The sequence below is a fragment of the Pieris rapae genome, chromosome 9 (assembly GCF_905147795.1).
Source record: "Pieris rapae chromosome 9, ilPieRapa1.1, whole genome shotgun sequence".
NCBI lineage: Eukaryota > Metazoa > Arthropoda > Insecta > Lepidoptera > Pieridae > Pieris > Pieris rapae.
In genome coordinates, this window is record NC_059517.1 from 5,213,945 (window position 1) to 5,236,049 (window position 22,105).

The 22,105-nt window shown below is 29.6% G+C and overlaps 3 protein-coding genes across 3 annotated transcripts; 2 read left to right on the top strand and 1 right to left on the bottom strand.

The window, feature by feature from the left end:
- The first annotated feature begins 505 nt into the window (after positions 1-505).
- Positions 506-4,961, top strand: LOC110998433 (sugar transporter ERD6-like 6). The gene is made up of 3 exons (XM_022267085.2): positions 506-651; positions 2,738-2,873; positions 3,630-4,961. The coding sequence occupies exons 1-3, from the start codon at positions 610-612 to the stop codon at positions 4,889-4,891; spliced, it is 1,440 nt and encodes a 479-aa protein (XP_022122777.2). The 5' UTR covers positions 506-609; the 3' UTR covers positions 4,892-4,961.
- A 4,058-nt stretch (positions 4,962-9,019) lies between these two features.
- Positions 9,020-12,258, bottom strand: LOC110998427 (facilitated trehalose transporter Tret1-like). The gene is made up of 3 exons (XM_022267079.2): positions 12,170-12,258; positions 11,054-11,189; positions 9,020-10,607 (listed from the first exon to the last, which is right to left on the bottom strand). Exons 1-3 carry the CDS (start codon positions 12,206-12,208, stop codon positions 9,304-9,306), a joined length of 1,479 nt encoding a protein of 492 aa, XP_022122771.2. The 5' UTR covers positions 12,209-12,258; the 3' UTR covers positions 9,020-9,303.
- A 1,753-nt stretch (positions 12,259-14,011) lies between these two features.
- Positions 14,012-20,415, top strand: LOC110998428. The gene is made up of 9 exons (XM_022267080.2): positions 14,012-14,315; positions 14,952-15,098; positions 15,502-15,654; positions 16,152-16,314; positions 16,726-16,961; positions 17,574-17,691; positions 18,162-18,355; positions 18,431-18,560; positions 20,021-20,415. Exons 1-9 carry the CDS (start codon positions 14,181-14,183, stop codon positions 20,362-20,364), a joined length of 1,620 nt encoding a protein of 539 aa, XP_022122772.2. The 5' UTR covers positions 14,012-14,180; the 3' UTR covers positions 20,365-20,415.
- The last annotated feature ends 1,690 nt before the right edge of the window (positions 20,416-22,105 follow it).

The window sequence follows — 22,105 nt, forward strand, 5'->3', positions numbered from 1 at the left end:
TGTTTAATTGACCTTTGTTATTATAACTTTGGCTCAGTCCTGCACAAAAAGAAATTAAACAATATCTAATAAAACATTCAATTGTATATATAATTGTAATGAATTTAACTTGAACAACTTAATGTTTACATTTGTATAGATGTAAACACTTAGCTCCAGAAAAATAATAAATACACATTTTCAAGGTCACCCTTGCAAGAGAGTAATCTATGTACTTGATATTGCTATTAAAAATATGAATTAGTTATTTTTTGTTTTTAGTATAATAATACTAAATAATCAGAAACACATAAATATTTATTTATTTCAAACATACACATATATAATTAATAAATTAATATGCCGGAGGCGGTCGCATGTATTAAAGTAAGCAAAAAGAGTGCCGTTAAAAAATTAAATAATCTAAATCTTTGCGATTTTTTACGTAAAAATATTTCATAAGAATTTAATTGATAAATTTGATCGTTTCATCTCTGCGGGAAAGTTCTTCCTTCTTAAAGTATAACGTCCACTTAAAACCTCGCAATGCTGTACGCTGTTGTTCAACGCTCAGCGAATTATTTTAGTTATTATTGAGACGTGGTACTTGTAAGTGTTTTTCAATTAGCCATGACGAAAAAATCTAATCATGTTACAAATAAAATTCAACTGGTGAGTTACTGCAAAATATTTTTACAAAACACTCATTTATAACAAAAATAGTATTTAAAATAATTTCAACTTAAGCTGTACGTCAAAATAATTAAATAATAAATTAAAATAAAACTGTATATTAATTTATGTAATGGTGGTTTTATTTAAGTAAATATATATAGTTGAATTCCTTAAATAAAGGAACGATGTCTTCTCCAGACGTTAGAATCTTTATAATCATGGAAACTCTTACGGATGAAGCTATACCATTTAATTCCCTATTTTGCTATTTACATTGTTTTATATTATATTTTCTGTTATATATATTCAAGTAAGAGCTACATAAATTCTCTATAGTTAAAACATATCACAATATGGTTTTTATCTATCAACAAGTCAGGATAATCGACTCACACATAATATCAGAGCTTAAATAACAAAGTAACGGTGGACCTATATGAAATTTTCATCTCCATTGTTGTCATTCCCATTTCTGTTTTCAAAAACAATTTTAATTATTGCGTTTTACGCATCATCCAAATAATATTAATTCGATCATACGTTGTACACGCGCCGATACACAAAAAGTAATCATTAACTCTGCAAAAAAAATCACTTCTTTTTATTATGTATATGAAAAATTAGTGCCCTTTATTATATTATTCTGATTTTTGTCAATGGGCCTGCTTTACGCATGAATTTAAATGAAAAACACAAGTTACATTTTTGCGGTTTTTAAGAATATATATATATATAACCGAAAGATAGAGTATCATTCATTTAACCTTAATTATTTATGATACCATACATTTTGGCGATCAGCGGAAACTATGACGCATTTGTTTATAATTTATATTCTTGAGTTACAATATCATTTTCGTAATTTTGTTTTACAAAATTAATTTGTAATTCTTGATCGGTTACTGTCCATCATCTTCAAAACTCTCTAGTATGAAATGTTTGCGTACTTTAAAAGACTGCCTGGAATCAATTAGTGAAATAAGTTATGTGTATATATAAAATCTTTCTTTCGTTAAAAAAGTTAAAGGCGAAGTAATGAATACACTATAAAATAATACAATATAAATTAATTACGAAGAAATGTACCTATTACAAATTCTAATATTGTTATTCAAATTATATTAAAACAATAGTAAGTATATTGTTAGACTCTGACGTAAATTAAAGGAAATTATGGTTTTTGTTCAAAAATTTTAAGGTTAGTCACCACTAATCGTCTAGTATTAAGAAACAAATTAGTACTTAACGTTAAACTTGCCTGCAGGGTACAGGGGTTTTAAATAATATAACGTCAAATTAATTAATACATCTATTTATATTTATGACATATTAGTTATGTCCTCAACTGATTTCATATTCCTTGCTGAGAATAAAATCCATTATTTATTACTAAATTTTGCAATATGTTATATATTATGTTGTGATGTAGTGAGTTAACAATAAGTTTCTATAAAACAAAATTGGAACAATATTTGTTCATCTCAATGAGGCATACTCATTAAAGATTGAATACGAAAAAGGATATGTAGCACGCTCATAAAATTAACGGTACATTTGGAAATACATTTTGAAAACTAGAAATATTTCCGAAATTCTGATACTGGACTGTTTTATTACGGTAATTGGCCTGATTTTAAAGAACTTGTTTTCCGCCAAAATTATGAACTCCTACTTTGGGTTTTTGTACATTATATCAAAAGTATGCTAGAGTGATTGCTTGATTAGTCGTTATTAAATCCAATAAATAACTAGTCTAACCTGATAAGCCACAATTGAAAAGCGAATTTGCTGGCTAGCTTTTGCTACCATGATGGTTTTTATAATTTAAGCGTGATTTTTTTGTTGAAATCAATGGATTTTATTATAATATGTGCGCTATTAGGATTTGCTTGCCGGTGAACTTTTATGCCTTGAGGTTGCTAGACAAAAAATCGACACGTGAAACTGCACTTTAAATCACGTGATATCATTAAGTTTTTTTTAACTGCTTCTTTTTATACGTTTGACGCTCATACATTGTACCTACATGAATACATGATTTTTTTATACGGTATATTATTTTATTTTTCTTCTAATCTTTCAGATTCTGCTTATAGCTGGGATGACATGTTGCTGTATATCCGACGGTTTCATCTTCGGTCAAATGTCAGGAATGACAGATGCCTTACGAGCTTCTAACAGTACGATACCGTTAACAGATGATGACATATCTTGGATAGGTTATAACCCCTTTCATATTATTCTAGAATAGTTAGGTAAGGTTAGGTTTTTATAAGAATTATGAACGGAGTGGAATAGAATAATTAATTGATTTAATTTACATCCTTAACATGTGTAAGAGCGAGATCGGCAAACATAATATGGAAATTCTAAATCAGGAAAATTCGAGTTTATATTTGTTAATTAAGATTTATTTAAATGTTTTGTACTTGCAAAAACTCAACACAATACATATATCATATCTGAGAAAAACTATTGTTTATATTTTCGTATACGGTTAACGGCGTTACAGTGAATATAAAAATGGATGTACATTTAATATTTTAAACACAACTTAAAGGATAAATAAACAAAGACAACGGCTACGATGGGTCGCCCATCGGAATGGTCCGTGATGAGTTATAAAAATATGTTTATTTTTTAAAGCTCTATGATATTTTAAATGCCCAGGCCTAAACTTTTACACCTAAAAAAGGGGTGAAAACAGTAAATTATTATAAAAGCCTGAGTCACAGCTCATATACTACAATTTCTGATTTCTTTTCGTAAAATAAAAGTGCTGAATAAGATAATATGCTCATACACTATGGTCTTTAAAATTTATAAGCCTCAACGGATTTGCCACACATTTCAGCGGCTACATTTTATGGCTCCTTATACATTTCTTATTAGCAACAAAATTTGGTAGCGGTTTATGTTCCAAAATAAATCAGAAATATTGCAAAGTCTATTAAAACAAACAAATTTTCTTACAGCATCCACAATCAACGTAACCTGCGTAGTCGGATTCTTGGTAGTGGGTATTCTGGCCAAACTTCTGGGTCGAAGAGCATCAATATCAACGCTTAGCACTCCACTATTAATATGCTGGATCATTCTTTACTTCGTGGGGGACAAAATTCTTCTTTTATGCACCAGAGTCATAGTCGGAGTCACTTATGGAGGAGTTGCAATGCTTGTCTCTGTGTGCATTGTGGAATATTTAGATCCAAACGTGCGACAATATGCTTTTTCGTTTATTTCCAGTGTTGGATCTCAGGTGGGCGTAACAATGGGACATGTACTATGCCTTCTTATCGATTGGAGATATGTTGCGTTAGTAGGATTGGTACCAACAGGGATATCTTGCTTGATTCCTTTATTTTGGACCGAAAGTCCGTCCTGGCTGGCGACACACGGAAGATTTGAAGAGTCTGAAGAGGCTTTCTGGAAATTACACGCTCAAAATGAAATAAGAGAATCTGAGCTTCGGCAACTAATCACGCACGAAAAACAAAAGAAAAGAGAGTTTCTGATGCAGAGTAATACGAATAGTGCGTTTGTAAAATTTTTGTTTGCATGTAAAGAGGTATATTACTGGCGAATCATTGTTATTGGTGTTATTATAGGAGCTTATAGAGCTGCGGCTGGTCGTATTTTGCTATTTACATTAGCCTTAACAATGATACAAGAAATAACAGGAGATAGCGATATTTTGTTATATACAATAGTCGTCGACGGGTTTGGGATATTTGGCGCAGCAGTATCATGCTTTTTGGTAAAGAGATTTCCGATGAGAAGTCTTTTGCTCGTTTCTGGGACTATAGCAAATATTTTACTGTTGTTAGTGAGTGCATCATTATACTTTGTGCCAAATGAAGAATGGTATCCTTGGATAAAAATTCTTCTGATAGCATGTTATTGTATAATCATTAATGCCGGCCCATACCCCGTCTTGGACATAGTGCTGGCTGAAATACATCCTTTGGATATAAAAGAATTTAGTATTTTTCTAATTGGAGGTTTGGGCGGGACAATACAATTTTTATGGATCAAACTAGCGGGAACAATGTTTGATAATATAGGCTATTCTGGAACTTTTCTTTTTAATTGTGTTGTTGTTTTCGTTTGTATACTTTATATGTGGAGGTATATGCCCGAAACTAAAAGTAAAACATTACAAAATGTCGAATTATTCTTCAGGACAGGTAAATTCGATCACATAAATAATAATGAACGTCTTCGCGAATTGTTATAATTGCTAAGCTGTTTACAATACTTCTTTTAGTTATTGTATATATATATAGTATAAGAAAAGATTTTAAAATATAGCGTTGATGTGTTTTTAATACACTTTTAACACATTAAGTGCTCTTTTATTGGATCCGAGTAGAGCGGATTCATAAAATGGACCCCTTTTTCTACCCACTCGGATATTTTTAAAACATTTCCATCCTTAGCTCTCGGTTCCGAGTATTCGGCACCCAATGTGCTGTATACCGTCCACTCGGATTCGAAAAATGTCATTTTTAATAAAAATAATAATAAACATTGAAACATATTTTTAAACATTCATATTTACTCAATCAACATTTTCCATACCTAAAAAATTTGGTTTCCGGCTTTATAGCCTCTGTATCCAAATTATTTTGTATCCATTGTGTAAGCATTCAATGTGTTAATACCGCTAAATTTCACGGGTCAACACTGAATTTGACTTCGACTTTAGAGTTCTACATGAAAAGCTTTTGTATTTAGGGGCCTGATTGAACCTAATTTTAGAAATTTGTGGTTTCCTCGAATATAAAACCATTCAAATGAATATATTTATTTGGACCTGATCGTTATTTATCATATATTATCAAGTGCCATCTAGTGGCACAATGTGAAAATATGTTTACTATCACATAAAAAGGTTTTCGTTTTTGTGTATAACTAAGATAAAAAATAATAACCTTAAGTGTTCTAGAATTTTCTTTTTGTTATAAATCTAGACTCATTTTTATCAATGATCATAGATAAATTTAGGCTTCCAAACTCGTCTGCTTGATGTCGGAAAATATGCATGAATGTCTGGATATTTCGGAAGCTTTTATTAGTTTCTTCGGGATAAGGACGTGAATAGTCACTTTTTATTTTAATCGGGTAACATTCAACTTGTTGAAGTTTCATGCAAATCGGTTGTTAAAGCCATACATTTCTTAATTATTTTTCTCAATTATGCTGAATGGTAGGTTCAATCACTTCAAACATGAACTACCACTGCATGTACCAAGAATGATCAGAAGTTGAAAATTAGCTTATTATGAAATAAATATTGAAAAAACAATAATTTCTGGAAAAAATTTAGAAACTGCGGGTCGATTATGATTGATTGTGATTAATTAAAAAAAACAATGTTATTATCCTGTCAGATAGGGCAATATTTATTGATTTGTATGCGTGACATTGTACATAAGAATAGATGTTTATAAATACGTTTATACATGTTTATAAATACATATATACATTTATTTATTAACACTTAGTTGCATCAATAATACGTATACAATCAGATTACAAAATTACGTAAGTGGCAACGGGCGGCCTTATCGTCTATCAAACCTTTTTTGTGGTAATTTTTAACACAAAAATAAATTATTTAATTTATTAAAAAATATGTATAGTTTAGCAATTTATAATGCACAACCATAAAAGTAACTATAGTAAGGAAAAAGAAAAGGAAATACTTAGGGTAAATGGCAAACAGTGCAAGTCAAAATTTATGAAAGAAAATTACGGACAATGTAGACTTATTATAATAATTAAGCCCGTTTAATTTCCTATTGTGGCAAAAAATATAATATAAAGCTTATATTTATACATTATTTTATATATTCTATATTTTAGCTAAATTTAGTACCGTCGATCGGAACCCCTTCGCAGGTAATGTAGACTTATAAAATTACGAAATTATCATCTAAAATAAAAAATTTCATCTTAAGAAACACATTAAAAGTATAAGAATAAGATTAAAAAATGTATATATTATTTAAAAGAAAACACACAATTGCAAAATATTACAATTACAAAAGTCACGATTTATGCTAGGATTGGTTATGGATATGACTAAAAAGTTTTTACAGGGTTATTGTAGAAGACTTTTCATAAACTAAAACATTGACCTATCTCTGTAAGCGTAATTGGAGAGAAGCAGTGTCGTGTATATCAACACTTTATACTAATATCAGTACAATTAACAAATATGCCTTTTTAAATAAATATGTCCGGAAATATTACACTCATTGTTGAAACTGTAATAACTGTAAATGTGTTGTTTTTTATCTTTTGTAAATTGAACCTTTTTGTAAATATTATGTATGTCGTGTATTCCATCTCTATTTTTTTAGCTGTAAGATAACGAATATAAATAAATAAAATCTTATTACGTGTAAAGTTAATTGATAAAAAAGTGTTTAATAAAAAAATATTACTTATATTTATTAATGTTTTTATTTTACTCGAGTTACATCACACTAAATCAACTTGATCAACAATGATCAGTATAATATCATTATACTTGATTTTAATTTTTAATCGTTAGTTTTTCTTTAATATGTTTAAAATTATATTTAATAAATAAAATCATAGGTATAACATAGTTATAAAAACAATACCGGCGTTAAGAAAACATATTCCATGATAACCGATAACTTCTAATATGGCCAGTATTAGTTTTATAGCTAATAAAAATGGTTTACCACTCAACCGAAATAAACAACCAACAGGGACACTCTTACCCAATTAATCACATAATAATCTTTACCTAAAATCACTAAAACAATGTTCGCTGGAATTCCTGACGTGAAAAATAAACTTCTCATTTTGAAACTCTTAAGAATCCTCCAAGTTGCAAAAAAGCATCGATCCAATTAATCTATAAAAGCAATTTATAAAAATTGTTTGTTGTATTCATTATCACCCCAATTACTATTATATAAGACATGTCTTATAGAATACATAATATTGCTTTTCCGAGATTGCATTCCCTAGCGCCAACTGTGATGGCATATGTAATCAACGCTGACATACATAGAATGCATGTAATTGACGTTAATTATTTTAATGTCTTGTGTCATGTATGTCATCCCATCTCATATCATCTCTAGTTTGAGTTTTGTTTTTTTTTTAAATTTAATAATGAATTTGTATTCTTTGTACTTCTTAAAAACAATAATCTCTGAAGCTCTGATATAAGAGTCCAAAACGGAATATGCTCCAAAACAGGTTGAAAGAAAACATATTACCAATTCAGTAGAGCTCATCTTCGGTGATAGCTATTGTACAGGTTATGGATTGGATCGCAAAGCATCAATCATTCCAGAGGATTGTCTAATAATCTTAAAAACTGCATAGTGTTAATCCAGTCCATCCAAATCCAAACCAAAATCTGAAAATAGTCAAAATCGAAAGGTTATTTTAGGTTTCAGGCCTACAGTCATAGTTCATCCTCTTCATAAAAATTAATAGTATGCTGAAAACTCGATAACTGGACGGAGGGTTTTGTTTGATTTCCAAATACAGGATGGCCCAAAAAGTCGTGGATCAAACGCAACTGGGGGATAGATGGAGTCATCGTCTGTAAATAATTGTTCTAGGGGAGGACCTTAAGGTCCCTGCAAAGTTATAATTTATATTGCGATTTTATAAAAAAAATAACTCTTTTTACTAATTTTAAAAATTCGAAAATCGAGTCGCAAGGACAGGACAAACTGATAACTTTAGCGTCTTAAGGATGCTCGGTTTAATCAGGATGTTTTTCTTCATCGTACGAGAGCATATTGAAAGAAAAATCAAGCCAACCAAGCTTGTACCACGTACGTCGCATGATTGCCGAACTCCAATATCTATAACTATATGATATTACTCCAATAATATTTTCTAAAATAATTTTCTTCCTTCTTCCCTTTCTATAAGAATCAAATTAATTACCGTGATGTAGATGTTATTTTATTTAAAAATGAAAAGAACGTAATTTTTTACCAAAAATCAATTCAAAATAATTTAATTAAAAATAATGGCGGCTAAATTTTGATAGGCACCCTAGTAAATAAATCCTCCTTACTCCTAATTATAAATAAACATAAAAATTTGGTTTTAAATAAAAACTCGATGAACGCACCAATCCTGCAGCGGGATCTCGTACTAATTGGTTTTATTGTGTAATGTGAGTCTAGATTCCAACACACATTTAAAACACAATGTAAAATTTAATGTAATATTTATATTTATTTCTTCGACAAAAAATATCTTTTTTTTATATATATCTTTAAAATACTTTGAAATTTATATGATTATATTGTAGAACATTTTAAGTATATTTAAACACAGTTAATAAGTACAGTCTTTTATTTCTATATCATTTACAAAATAAAATGTCACAGGTAATTGGCGACAACCATATGTTAACTACCAATTACAAAAACATATTAATAAATAGTACATGGTAAGTAAGAAAAAAAAGTGATTAAATTATTAAAATTATCTAGAATTGATATAAATCGGCATTAGGTTCACAAGGATACTTGACCATGTAAAATACCATGTTTAGATGTTCTGCAATTTTATTTTTAAATTTGGATTACACTTATTGGCTATGGTAATTTCATTAGATGCTTTTACGCGCTTTAATCACTCATTCACAATCACAGCCATTGTTTTTATGTTTAATAATTCCTTCATTTGTTCTTGTTTTATATTATCGGAATCATAACAATTATTAATTTTTAAATACAATTCAATTTCTTGTAATGTTTTACCTTTAGTTTCCGGTAAAAAGAACCAGAGGTAAACAAGACATAAAAATGTTATAAAAGCGTTAAGGAAAAATACTCCATGGTAACCTATCACAAGGAACATATCTGGCGCCAATTTAATAGCTAAAAATTGTATGACACCAACAATAGCACCGATTGTAAAAATGATGAACGTTTTGAGCTCTAGTGGAAATATCTCAGTTAATATAGATTCTAACACTGGATAAGGTCCAGCTCCAACAATCACTAAATATGTCGCGAGAAGTAAAATTTTAATCCAATTAAAAACCTCATCTTTATCGGGCTTCAAGTATAGGACAAGGCCAAGAAGAATAAGACAAATATTAGCTAAGAAAGCAGTTGGAAATAACAATTGTCTCATTTTAAATCTTCGCAGTAATAAACATGACATGCAAGCGCCAAAGACGGCAAACCCATTAGTTGTTAAGGTAAATAAAAGTATATCAGGCGTTCCCGTAATGCCTTGAAGAATTGTTATTGCCAGTGTACTGAACAAGACCCTTCCAGCTGCAACTTTATATATATTAACGAGTAAGGATAAAAGTATTATTTTCCAAAAATACCGTTTCTTAAAAGCATCCTTTATCATATTCAATGCAACTAGGTTGTTTTTCATATGTTTATACTTCGTTCTTTTATCTTTCTCAACCGAAATAAGAAGTTTTAATTCTTCTTCCGCAGCCTCTCCTGGCGTGCGAAGTAAACGAAAAGACTTTTCACATTCTTCGAATCTGCCTTTTCCTGCTAACCACATCGGACTTTCAACCCAAAATAATGGAATCGCAGCGGATAAAAGGGAAGGGAGAAGCCCCACGAGTGCCACGTTCCTCCAATCCATAACCACGCTTAAAATGTGTCCAAACATAGTTCCGACAAGGGATCCCACACAGACTAGCATATTAAAAGACATGAATCTGATATTGGGAGACATATATTCGCCTATGTTTACATAACTCATGAATAAAATACCTCCGTAGGAAACTCCTGCTAAAAATCTAGATAGTATTAATACTGTTTTGTTGTGAGCTTTGTAAGTCATTATCCAGGATATAATTACTGGGATTGTTGCTATAGTTACAGATTTTCTTCTCCCAAATATTTCTGTTACCACACCTATTAAAGCGAATCCAACAAAGCATGTGATGTTAATCGTAGAGGCTGAAAACAATATTTATTTATTTTTTTATTTCAAAAATATGAGATTAAGCCTTAAATACTTGTAAAACTAGATAACGTAGATTATGCATCATCAAAAATATAATTAGAACTGATTATAAAAACAGGTACACATCATAACAATCGGGAAGAGCTTGAACCAACTAACAGGGTTTTAGACATAATAACATATTATTATGATTTTTTGTTTTATTGGTATGCTCAGGCTTAATTTGATTATTATATTTTGGAATACTAACACAATACTGAATATGTCTGAAGATCTTTCTATATATTTTTGTTACTTAGACTCAGTTGATCTTGAATAAATGTGTTCAGCGTAATAGCGAAAATATGGTTCAAATCAAATTTTATTAGGTACCAGACAGTTTTGTTTGTTTCAATGCTGTGATATTATTAAAAAAAAATAATAATGTAAAGGAAATTACCGATCCATGACAAATCATTATTGTCTAGCGAAATTGAGCCTTCAGCATTGTGCAAAGCTTCCAACATCCCAGACATTTGACCAAAAATGAATCCATCGGAGATGCTACTTACAAAAATCCCAACAATAACGAGAGTCTGTAAATAATTCATTTTATTTATATTATGTGTAGACGTATCATGGTTAAATATTTCGAATAATATACTTAAAAACAATTTCACATTAAACATTCTATGTTAAAAAATAAAACAAAATGGCAAGATGAAGAATAAATAATAATGAAAACGTGTGGCGCCACAATTATGTTAGGCATTTGTTTAATTGAGGTCTTATAATAGGTGATATTATAATGGAAAAAAAAAACGCTTTTTTATAATTATTACTTTAGAAAAAGTTTAGTTGGTTAAAAAAAGACGAATCACAAAATGTTTAGTTATATTTATCAGAAGAACAAATTTGCTGTAATATGGTGACGATTTTAAAGAAGAATGAAACTCTTGGCAGGTTTTTTTATACTCTGCTGCTTTCGCGTGGTTTCTGAAAACGGGACAGTGTACGTCCCTCAGTTCATTATGGGGACACCAGGACACATAATTGGAAAAAGGGTCAGTCCCTTACAAAACGGGACGTCTGGTTACGTTACGTTAGGCAGATATGCATTACCAGATCGGTTAATCCAATACTGCTTGCAGTTATGATCTCAGATAATTCAATAATACGTTATTTATTTATTTTATTTATTCACACTTCGTTGCTAGAAAGAAACACAAATAACACAATACATATAAATTACAAGGGATGCAACGGGCGGCCTTATCGCTAACAAGCGATCTCTTCCAGGCAACCCTAGTAAGAAAAGAAAACAATAAATAAAAATGATGAGTGCAAGAAGCGCATAACCAGAAGTTATATAAAAAACAAAATATATTTATATTAATCTATAGAACCTTAATCTAGAGAAAATAAAAAAAAATACAATATTTATATTACTTTAATTTATATATGTTCTGACCAAATAATTGTTTGTTATATTAATCATTAATTTTAACTAGGGACAAATTTCAATTAAAAAAATACATATATATAAGTTAAAGCAGGTATTTAATAACAAACTCACCTGTTCGATAATGTATCCAGGAACGATCTTTAGGCACATAATGCTTTTCTAAATAGTTATAGGTAACTGTTCTACTTATGGTCTATTAAAAGACTAAAATCATGCACCTTGTACCAAGATTATTTACTGCATTAATTAAGTCATCAAATACATAATTACATTACCTCTTTGTAAATCGAGATCGCTATTAATTTCTAATCAATTAATGTCAAATGTCCGTGGATCGTTGTGAAGAATCATAATTGATTATTTTGACATTGTTACCAAGATGGGTTAACTGAAATAAACTCTTGAAGAGATTTACGGTATTTTCTATCCGGTCTCCTAGCTCGTTACAATATTAATTAGAGGATAATCGCGAATCGCGTAGTGTTTTGCGACCTTACTAAGCTATTAATTGAATGAACTACTTCTATGAAATAGTATAATATTTTAAAGAAGTGTATTTTCCCCTTCCTTCGTGACTGCATTTTTATTTAATTCATCCAACATGCAAGTCTGTCTGTATGTATGAACAGGCTTATTTCTAAATGAACCGAAAGGATATTTTTCACTATTTACAAATAAATGATATTGTTTAGAACACCTTTTATTATATGATTTAATACGAAGTTTAAGAAAAAATTGCTTTCAAAGATTATTTAAATTAGCCACTTGCGTACTCAACATTAAATAAAAAAAATTATAATTGTATCTTCTAGTCTTATTTTAATTTATATGACGTAGGTTATGACGTAGGTCATAGTATATTTTTTTATCATAAGAGATATTATATAGTGAATGGTAATCCAATTATCATCCAGTAATGATAAAGCGACTTTTGTAAGGCATACGAATCCAATAAAAAAAGAGAACATAAAGCAAAAATTCTAGCGGCTAGCGTCGATTCAACCAATCGGACTTGTAAACTTGCTTGTTATTGGGGCTGATAACATTATGCAATAAACTAAATAACAACGACCGGTGATAATTTCAAAGCAATTGGGAGACTCAGTTGATCCCAACAATTTTTTTATTTTATCTAAGGGAATGAGTCTTGATCGTAGTCTTAACAATTTAAAAATACAAGTTGTTGTTGCTATCAGTCTTATTATGGTGTAATAAAAATGGTTGTCTACGTTGAGCGGCAAAGTATTGCAGTAAGAATTAGAGAACAACTCAAATGATACTGCCGGCAAAATTTTACAACTCATATGCTATTGTTTAAAGAAATCTACGGATAAATTTACGAATCAAAAAACTGGCCCTTAGTCATTATACTGTGCGTTACTTATTTTTATTTTTACGAAGTAAAATTTATTTAATCTTATATCTTTAAATGAGCAATTCTTGTATATATTTATATATAATTGGAATCTCGGAATCGGCTCCAACGATTTTCATGAAATTCGAAAATCAGAGGGTTTCGGGGGCGATAAATCGATTTAGCTAGGAATAATTTCTAGAAAATGTCATTTTATTTGTGTTTTATCAACTTAAACATAGAAGTTCAAAAAATGAAGCTCGTTTAAAGATGTCAGTCAAATAAAAACTTAAATATGAATATAATTATCTTTATTCGATAATTATATTCATATTTCATAATTTTATTAGTATGTAATTCGTACTTAAATAAAATTTCCAAAAAACACGATTTATAAAAAAAAATCGAGCTAAGCTCGGTCATCCAGGTCCTGTTATAATTAAGTAATAAATAGAGTAAGTACTAGGTTAGGTAGTGTGACAATTACAGTGACTTACAAATACTTGACAGTAGATTATCGATAAAATGTAAGCTATCAACAGTCAAATGTCAGACGTATGTTCTATCATATATACTTTTATTTTGCGTCAGCCGTCAAGAAATGACTTAAGCATCTTACTTCTACAGAATCTACCTACACGATTAAACAGAAAATTATGGTAAACATTTTTTGAAAAATGTGTAAATATATTTATTAAAAACGCATGAACGTGTAACAAACATCTAACGTTTTCTTATTCGAAAATTATTTCGTGTTAGTGCTAAAAAATGTCGACTTTATCTTCAATTTCAAAGAATCATTCTAAAAAAGTAAACAGCATTCGAGAGCGTGATAAAAACAAATCAACAGCCTCCGAATCTGGTGGATCAAGTCAATGTGATACTCCTCCGCTAATCGAAAAGGTATTTGTTTTATGTTATTAATATATTTTTATTTTGTAATTTTTACTTTAAACATAACAGTTTAACTTTGTTCATGGCATATGCATTTAATCTAAAGTATATTTATTGTTACCTGTTTAAAAAGGTTTCCGGCAAGAAAAATCTACTATTGAAGTGGTTTCTTTCACACAGATTTAATGTTTATAAATTGATTTAATTTTTATATGTAGTATCTTTTACCATGATTTTTCAAAACAGTTTTTATACTTATACCTGGGTTTATAATTTAATACCTTGAATTTGATTATACTGAGTATGTAGGAGTCTCGGGGGACCTTGATTCAAACACCTCAATGAGATTTGGAGTAATTTTTGCTGTTTGAGTTGTAATTTAAACTAATTAAATATTTTTAAAAAAATTCTGATATTTTGTGCAATATTAGAAATTTGTAAACTATCCGCCAGTATGTTAGTGTTAACTTTACCCAAAAATAATATAATGCTTCCAAGCTGTTTTCCCTTAAATTTTTTCAGATTCAGGAATCTGCTAAATACATATTAATGTTTACATTCACCAGATATATTTCACAGTTACTAAACTCTACACAAATTAATTTAATAATCTGTAATGCTCTAATTTGTTAATATTACTTCCAGGATGGATCTACATCACAGGGTAAATTTGCTGGTATTGGGCCTGATTCAGTACATTGTATGGCTGAACAAATAGCTGTGGAGCTTAATACTGAGGCTGCAACAAATCTAGCTGAAGATGTTAGCTATAAACTACGGCAAGCCATAAGTGTGTGTGTCTAATTTTAATTCAAGTGACACCTGAATTTTGAATGTTTCATTTCAACATATATTTACTTCTTCCATCTTAAACATGTTTTAAAAGTTTTTATAATAATTGTTACAAACTAGTGTTTGCAAATCTGTATATAAGTGATGTTAAAGACTGGAAGAACTGCACATTTTGTGGTATTATAGAGAGCTGTATGATATGGGAAATGAAATGTTAAATGTAAAACCAGCTAGTCCTAACAGTAATTTTGATGTTATAAAAAGTTTGAAGAAAAACTTATTGAATGTCAAAGCACACCTGCCCATTCATAATCTTTCATCATCAGTATTACATTAAAAATAAATAGAAAAATATTTGATAAAATACTAAAACTTATTAGATTTTTCATTTTGACCATTACAGGCAATAGCATTACACAGTGAAATGATGAAGAAAACTTCTGTAGACAGTTGGGATGTAAACACATTATTAATGTTATCTGATACAAGCCCTATTGTCGGAACAAGTGCTACCCAATATGCTACTTTTGGCGATGACAAATTGTGTTGTGAAGCTGTAAGTATTAATTTAATATTTATACTATATATTAGTAAAATAGATATATATATATATATATATATTAGCAACCCATTAAACATACACAAAAAGCATTAAAAAAACTCAAGATTTTGAACTTGCTTAGCCAAATGAGATAAATATTAGTGTTAAGATCTATTTATTATGTAAGTATAGATATCACTTTTGTTTTCCATGAACAGTTTTTTTTCTGTGATAAAAAAATCAAAATGTACAGTGAAATTTTTTTAAGAGATTTAGTTTAGTTGTAGAAAGATAATGTAAGTCAGGTAAGTATTATAATATTTTATGTCAGAGTTCCTATTTAATATTTTACAATTGTTAAATTAAACTAAACAAATCATACATTTATTTGCTTTGTATATTATACCTCATAATGCGATGGTTGTAAGTGTGGGTGAGTGAGTTTTTTTTGGTAAGTGAGATCTGCTTAATTCACATTAAATTTTCTTAATATGTACTTGTAATATTTCCAGGAAAGTATTGTAAATGTAACAGAGCAAGCGCTGACAACACAAAGTTATGCATTTGCAACGGTGCCTTCAATGTCAGTAGAATGGGTTACAGATGACAAAAATTTAAATACCAACAGTCAAATTAGTACTAGTCTCCAAAATTATTATACAAAGGTTGCAAGAGGTAATTATTTCAAAAGTTATTACTATGAAATACCAAGTATACATGTTTGTTTATTTATATGAGCATCACACATTAAAAAAAAGTTTACCAGTTTCAAACTGGAAAATGTGTCACTTTGCAGGCTGTTAATATTGTCAAGGCAAATTCATCTTAAATTTTGATCCACTTGTAGAGAGGTACAGTTCAATCTGCTTTTGTTAAAAAAATTACACATTTCTATTTTATTTTAGATTTTTTTAATATATATCTGAAGAAATTAGTTTTGGTTGTACTTCAATCTGAAAAAATTGGTTTAAGTTGAATTATTCCACACATAGTCTTATTGAGTAACATCACTTTAATATAAACAGGGAAAAACCAGTGTCATATTATGTTAAAATGGTTTTTTAACTAAATTTATAAACCTTTCAGCAATATTAAATCTCAAAAAGAAGCCAAAACAATTAGCTGTTGAGGATCTGACAACGAATACACGAATAGGACCGATATTTCCTAATCTTTTTAATTTAGCAGTTTTAGTATTGAATGATGATAATTTAAATGCACTGAATGTTCCGGCAAAGAAACCCTTACAATCAAATGTCTTAGATATGGTTGATGCTCTGTGCTCAAACCCGTGCAGTTTGGATACTAATATTCAACAACAGGTAAACAATACATCATAACTGATGGTATATAATTTTCTAATTGAGATTATTATTTGAATGTGTAAAAAAGAAAGTAGATTGCTAGAAAGATATCTAGGTAGATCAGGTTTCCGTAACTGTTCTGTAAAATATATATTTTGATAAATTTTATTACTTTTATTATATTAAAGATATAATGTAGGTCATCGGCTTTCTGTGTCTGTCAGATACCATAGATTTTTTGCTAAAGCATGCCGGTGTTAATTGCAAGGCTCGAAGCTCAAATCCATAAGCAAACACTCCCCAGTATTTTATCAGTATGAAGAGGTATGCGAAAGTTGTTTTTCTTCAAATTGTTTTTTTTTTAATAGACAAGATATAAAATAAGGTTTAAATTAATTAAAAAATTGTATGTATTTGTCATGTCATGTCATGTCGGAAAGAATTGGAGGAGGCCTTTGCCGAAAGGCACACTGTTATTAGGGACATTCTATAACTTTAATGTACATATATATAGTAACTTTAACAGTAATAAAGGCTATTTTATTTTATTTTATTTTATATGTATTTGTCAAATGAGTGCTATAATTATGCAGTTTCATATTAGTTATTTATGTCTAACAAAATTTTCAGTTTCAGAGATTATTTCCAGTGATGGTCTCTAATATATTAGGAAATGGATCGTTGGCTGAGAAAATGGTTGCCATATTGACTAAAATCACAAGAACCTGGCCTTCTTTTATAACAATAGGTACTTTTACATCCATTTATCGAGAAACAATATTTTTAAAGTATTTCTTTAGTTTAAAAGCATATTTAAACTAAAGAAATACTTAATAATTTGATAGCATGTCAAATGTATTTATTTCACTTTAGCACTCTTAGCCAACCAAATAATTCTTATATTATAGTATAATATTTTGACGTTTATACTAAGACAATATTTTCAAAAGTAGTTTTGACGCACAGTACTCATGGACGGACGGAATAACAAAAAAATAAACATATAAAATTTGTTCTAATGTACTCTTTAGAATGATAAGTTTTTTAAAGAAACATATCGACTTACGTCATCCCTAATTTCATTATTAATATTTGTAATGTAAAAGTAGTTCTGTCTGTCACGGCTAAACCACTAAACCAATTTAATTGAATGCAAAATAGGAAATAAAAATTTGTATATAAGTATATTCAGTTATAGAGAATTTATTGTAATTTTAGGCAAAGGAATCCTATTTGACTATTTATCTCAAGGCACAAAGGAGCGCTTAACAGCGCCAATGATAAGGTGTATAATGGCGCTCGGTCGTGACGCGCTAATACGTTGTTTGGGTGACCATTTAGATCACATAGACAATGCCGCGCACGCGCCGAGAAGAAACCATAGACACTGTGATCTACGGGAAACTATGCTTGTGAGTTATTTATTTAGGTGTTTTTAGCATATATAAAGTTTGCACTAATTGTAAATTATAAATTGTTTTTTACAGGATGTCTGCACATGTTTACTCCAATCTGAACCAACCACCTATCTCGAAGACTTTGTAATGACAGACTATACTATGTACGAAATGTTAGGCGACTCAATAATGCCTAGGCGAACTATATTTCCTTATTCAGGTAACATTATACATTTATTTCCGTTTTTTTAATATTTTTTTTTTCATTTGAATTTAGTAGTTTTATGCTAATTTTTAAACGGCGAAATTTCTTATTTTATACTCTATGGTTCCTGGGTTATCCGGGGGTTTTAATAGAGGATTTTATTTTTACTCTATAACCACTTGGATACAATAATATGTTACATAATTATTTCATTATATAACGATAAAATCCAATGCTTGTTATGAATCGAATTCTAAATAAATGTAATGTAATTATTGAAGAGTGCATGCATCTGGCTTATGTAACTAAGAACGCCTGGGTGAGCAAATAGTACAAAATAAAATATAGCCTTGGCGCTTTTTTTTAACAAATAAAAAAATCTATACAAATACTGGTAGTGTTTGATATTTTTGTCTCATTATTTTTTGTAGGTACCTGATTAATTTTGGGATCAAATTCAATCAAAATACAAATGCATTTGGCTATACATTTAAATAATCCTTAACATTGTTAATATTAAGGTCCAAATTAATCACCAATATTCACCATGATATTTAATAGGATTTTTTAAGAAATAAATAAAACTACACGTAGCAAATAAGAATTATATTGGGCCCACCAGTGGCGAAGGGTGAAATTTTGGCAAAGGGAAGCCGGTCCAAAAAAATGTTGAACAGCACTCTATATGAATTAAAGCCATAATAACAAACAAAATCCACAGTATTTAACCAAATCTGCGATTAAATTACCTTACAGAATCAGTCACAGTTTAAATAACACAAATATTAAAATATAACAAACGAAATTATCACGCACCAGTGGTATAGGAACACATGTCACATACTAAAAATAATCTATTTTCAACCAAACGAAATGGAACGCGAAAATATGCCAAAATAAAAAGAATATGACTTGCGAAGGATTTCATTATAACGCTAATTCTTTTTAATTTTGTCGTGTTTTCTTTCTCCCGTGCCGTGGTTCAATAACAATAATTTCTTTGTCTCTTTCTAATAGAGGAGAGGAGAGGAGAGAACTGCAAGCCGGTCGCGATCAGCCTTATCTTTCTTTAAATTTTACGTACAGTTAGCGAGCATTAGAAAGAGATGGTTTGACACGCTCTGTCTCTTTTCGCCTCATAGTAAAACGTTGGCCGAGATAAGCTGTAATTCGTCGAGTTACCTTTAATGTAATTTAGGTACGAAAAATTGACGCGCTGATTAATTTACGACTATAAAATGAATTTGATACTTAGGGTATTGCTAAGAATTACTATTGCTATTGTAAATCGCGCAGGCATTTAATTAATAATACTTTGTTAATGAAATAGAATGTAAATACTTTTGTATGAATATGGAACTGATTTTTGAAAGGTAACCCGGTGGGAATCGGCTTGTATGGACTCTTCGCCACTGGGGCCCACCACCGGTTCGCCACAGTTTTACAGTACTAAATATTTACTAATATTTTTACAGAAAAACCCAAAGATGAAACTGACAAATCTGAGAAAACGTGTGATGATGATTTTTATCCACCTCTAAGAACCACTTTGCGTCGACCGAAAGTTAAACTATTACCTCAACACGCGAAGAGAAAACTCGTCAAACCGTGCGAAATCTTCGAAATAACACATTTGAAACGAAAAATCCATGTAAAAATTAAAAATTGTCGGTCAAAAGATATAAAGAAGGAAACTAAACTTTATTGTAGTAGTTCTCACATGAAAGGTGTGATTGTTGCTAGTGGATTGTTAAATCGATTTAAATATAAATTAAGGAAAACAAATATATTGCCTATTTTTGGAGCTTTAACATTGTAATATAGCTTTAAATGTTTTTGTTAATAATAATGATTATTAAATATGGATTATTAGTAATTTTTTGTTTTTTATTCAATCCAACGAAGGTCGAAATGTCTTAAACCCAAAAAGTTTACAGCGTGTGTCAATCACAGAAGCCTGTTCATGTACTTGATTATGAGAAAAAACAAATGATTACGAAATTAAAAAAAAAGTTATACTTCTTAGGCGTATGGAAAAAAATAACTAAAATGCAGTAGTGATGAACGATAAATATTAAAATTAATCAAAAAGATTGTATCTAAATAAATAAATTATTAGTACTATTACCGTCGTATATGAAATTGATTTAAATACACTAAAATAATAGTTATTTATTATTGAAATTACATTTCCTCTGAATATGTTTATCGAGTAAAGCACAAAAATTCAATACAGGGAAAGCGTCAATTAAATGTTATATTATTATTATTTTAATGATTCCTATTAAAAGCTTCTAATTGTATGCGTGCGCTTTGAGATTACGCAAGTTTTCTTATAATGTTGACTCACTATAGCCTTTTTGTGGTAATCACTATTATATATTCCCTCTACCGCCTTTTAGCGAATCTTAAGTCACTTCCGCTCCGTTGGAGGCGTTAATAGACAGCATTAATTATATTAAAATAAACTCGTTATGTGTATTTAATTTAGAACAAAATGTTTCTGTAATCTCATTTCATTGCAACGAATATGTAGTTTTTAACATATTGTAGAAAAAATAATAATCAAGTTCCATAATGTACTAAATGGACTAGTAAAAGGAAAATTAACGCGGGTATTGCTAGGCGTTGCTGTTATATATACCATAGAGAACTGCAAAAACAAATGAACGGTTTTCACTTTTTAAAAAAAATATTCGAATTACGGAATTTATGTTAATTCGCTACGGTCGAAACAATGTTTTTTTTATTAAAATCACTGTAACATGAGATATAAAATTTACTGTACTTTAAAAAATAATTTCTGTATAATATTACTATTGGTACAAGTAAGGACTACACATAACAGGATTGGCTTGATTTATTCTTAACAAATAATTTCTATATTATGTTGCTATTCCTGATTTCTCTAGAAACGAATAACCTTACCAATCAAAAAGAGATGTTATGAAATCGACTTGGTAAAAGTGATATATAACATGTCTTTAATATAAATCATAAGTATATGGTTTTGCATATAACAGTATGAAGTATAGTATAAAATTCAAATGAGTATGGTGGACACCTTGAAATCAAAATAGCAATTTAATGGCGTCGAGACATGGCGCCACCGCACCTGTGTCGCCTCGTTGTGAAGATCAATATTATGTGACCTTTTCCAGACATAAACATGTAGAAAGCTTTTTGATCGTTTATTTTTCATATTCTTGTCAACGAGGTGTCAATCTATGCCAGCGCTTCATCGCTTTGGAAACTAAACCAAACTAAAGATTTTCTATTTATACTTTGTTTAATTACACATAGCACCTTCAAATTAATAGATTTTATCATAAATATATTATAAGTGGCCAATAGTTATTGAATGTTTGTTTTTGAGGTTGCTTTCAAAATAAAGACTATATAGTTTATATATTTCTACTGTCTCATTTGCTCATATGAAAATATGAATGAAATATTTTGCCATAACTTTTAAGAAAATATTTTGGCCTATGCATAGTTAACGGTACGCTTTATAAGGTTTTTAATATAGACACATAAACACAAATTAAGTTAAAACGCAC

Excerpts from the sequence above, each read along its gene's own strand:
- LOC110998433 (XM_022267085.2), top strand. The coding sequence starts at position 610 with ATGACGAAAAAATCTAATCATGTTACAAATAAAATTCAACTG. Across the intron at positions 652-2,737 it reads TTACAAATAAAATTCAACTG|ATTCTGCTTATAGCTGGGAT; the intron begins GTGAGTTACTGC and ends CTAATCTTTCAG. Across the intron at positions 2,874-3,629 it reads TGATGACATATCTTGGATAG|CATCCACAATCAACGTAACC; the intron begins GTTATAACCCCT and ends ATTTTCTTACAG.
- LOC110998427 (XM_022267079.2), bottom strand. The coding sequence starts at position 12,208 with ATGTGCCTAAAGATCGTTCCTGGATACATTATCGAACAG. Across the intron at positions 11,190-12,169 it reads CTGGATACATTATCGAACAG|ACTCTCGTTATTGTTGGGAT; the intron begins GTGAGTTTGTTA and ends AATTATTTACAG. Across the intron at positions 10,608-11,053 it reads TAATGATTTGTCATGGATCG|CCTCTACGATTAACATCACA; the intron begins GTAATTTCCTTT and ends TATTGTTTTCAG.
- LOC110998428 (XM_022267080.2), top strand. The coding sequence starts at position 14,181 with ATGTCGACTTTATCTTCAATTTCAAAGAATCATTCTAAAAAAGTAAAC. Across the intron at positions 15,655-16,151 it reads ACAAATTGTGTTGTGAAGCT|GAAAGTATTGTAAATGTAAC; the intron begins GTAAGTATTAAT and ends TAATATTTCCAG. Across the intron at positions 18,356-18,430 it reads ATCTACGGGAAACTATGCTT|GATGTCTGCACATGTTTACT; the intron begins GTGAGTTATTTA and ends TGTTTTTTACAG.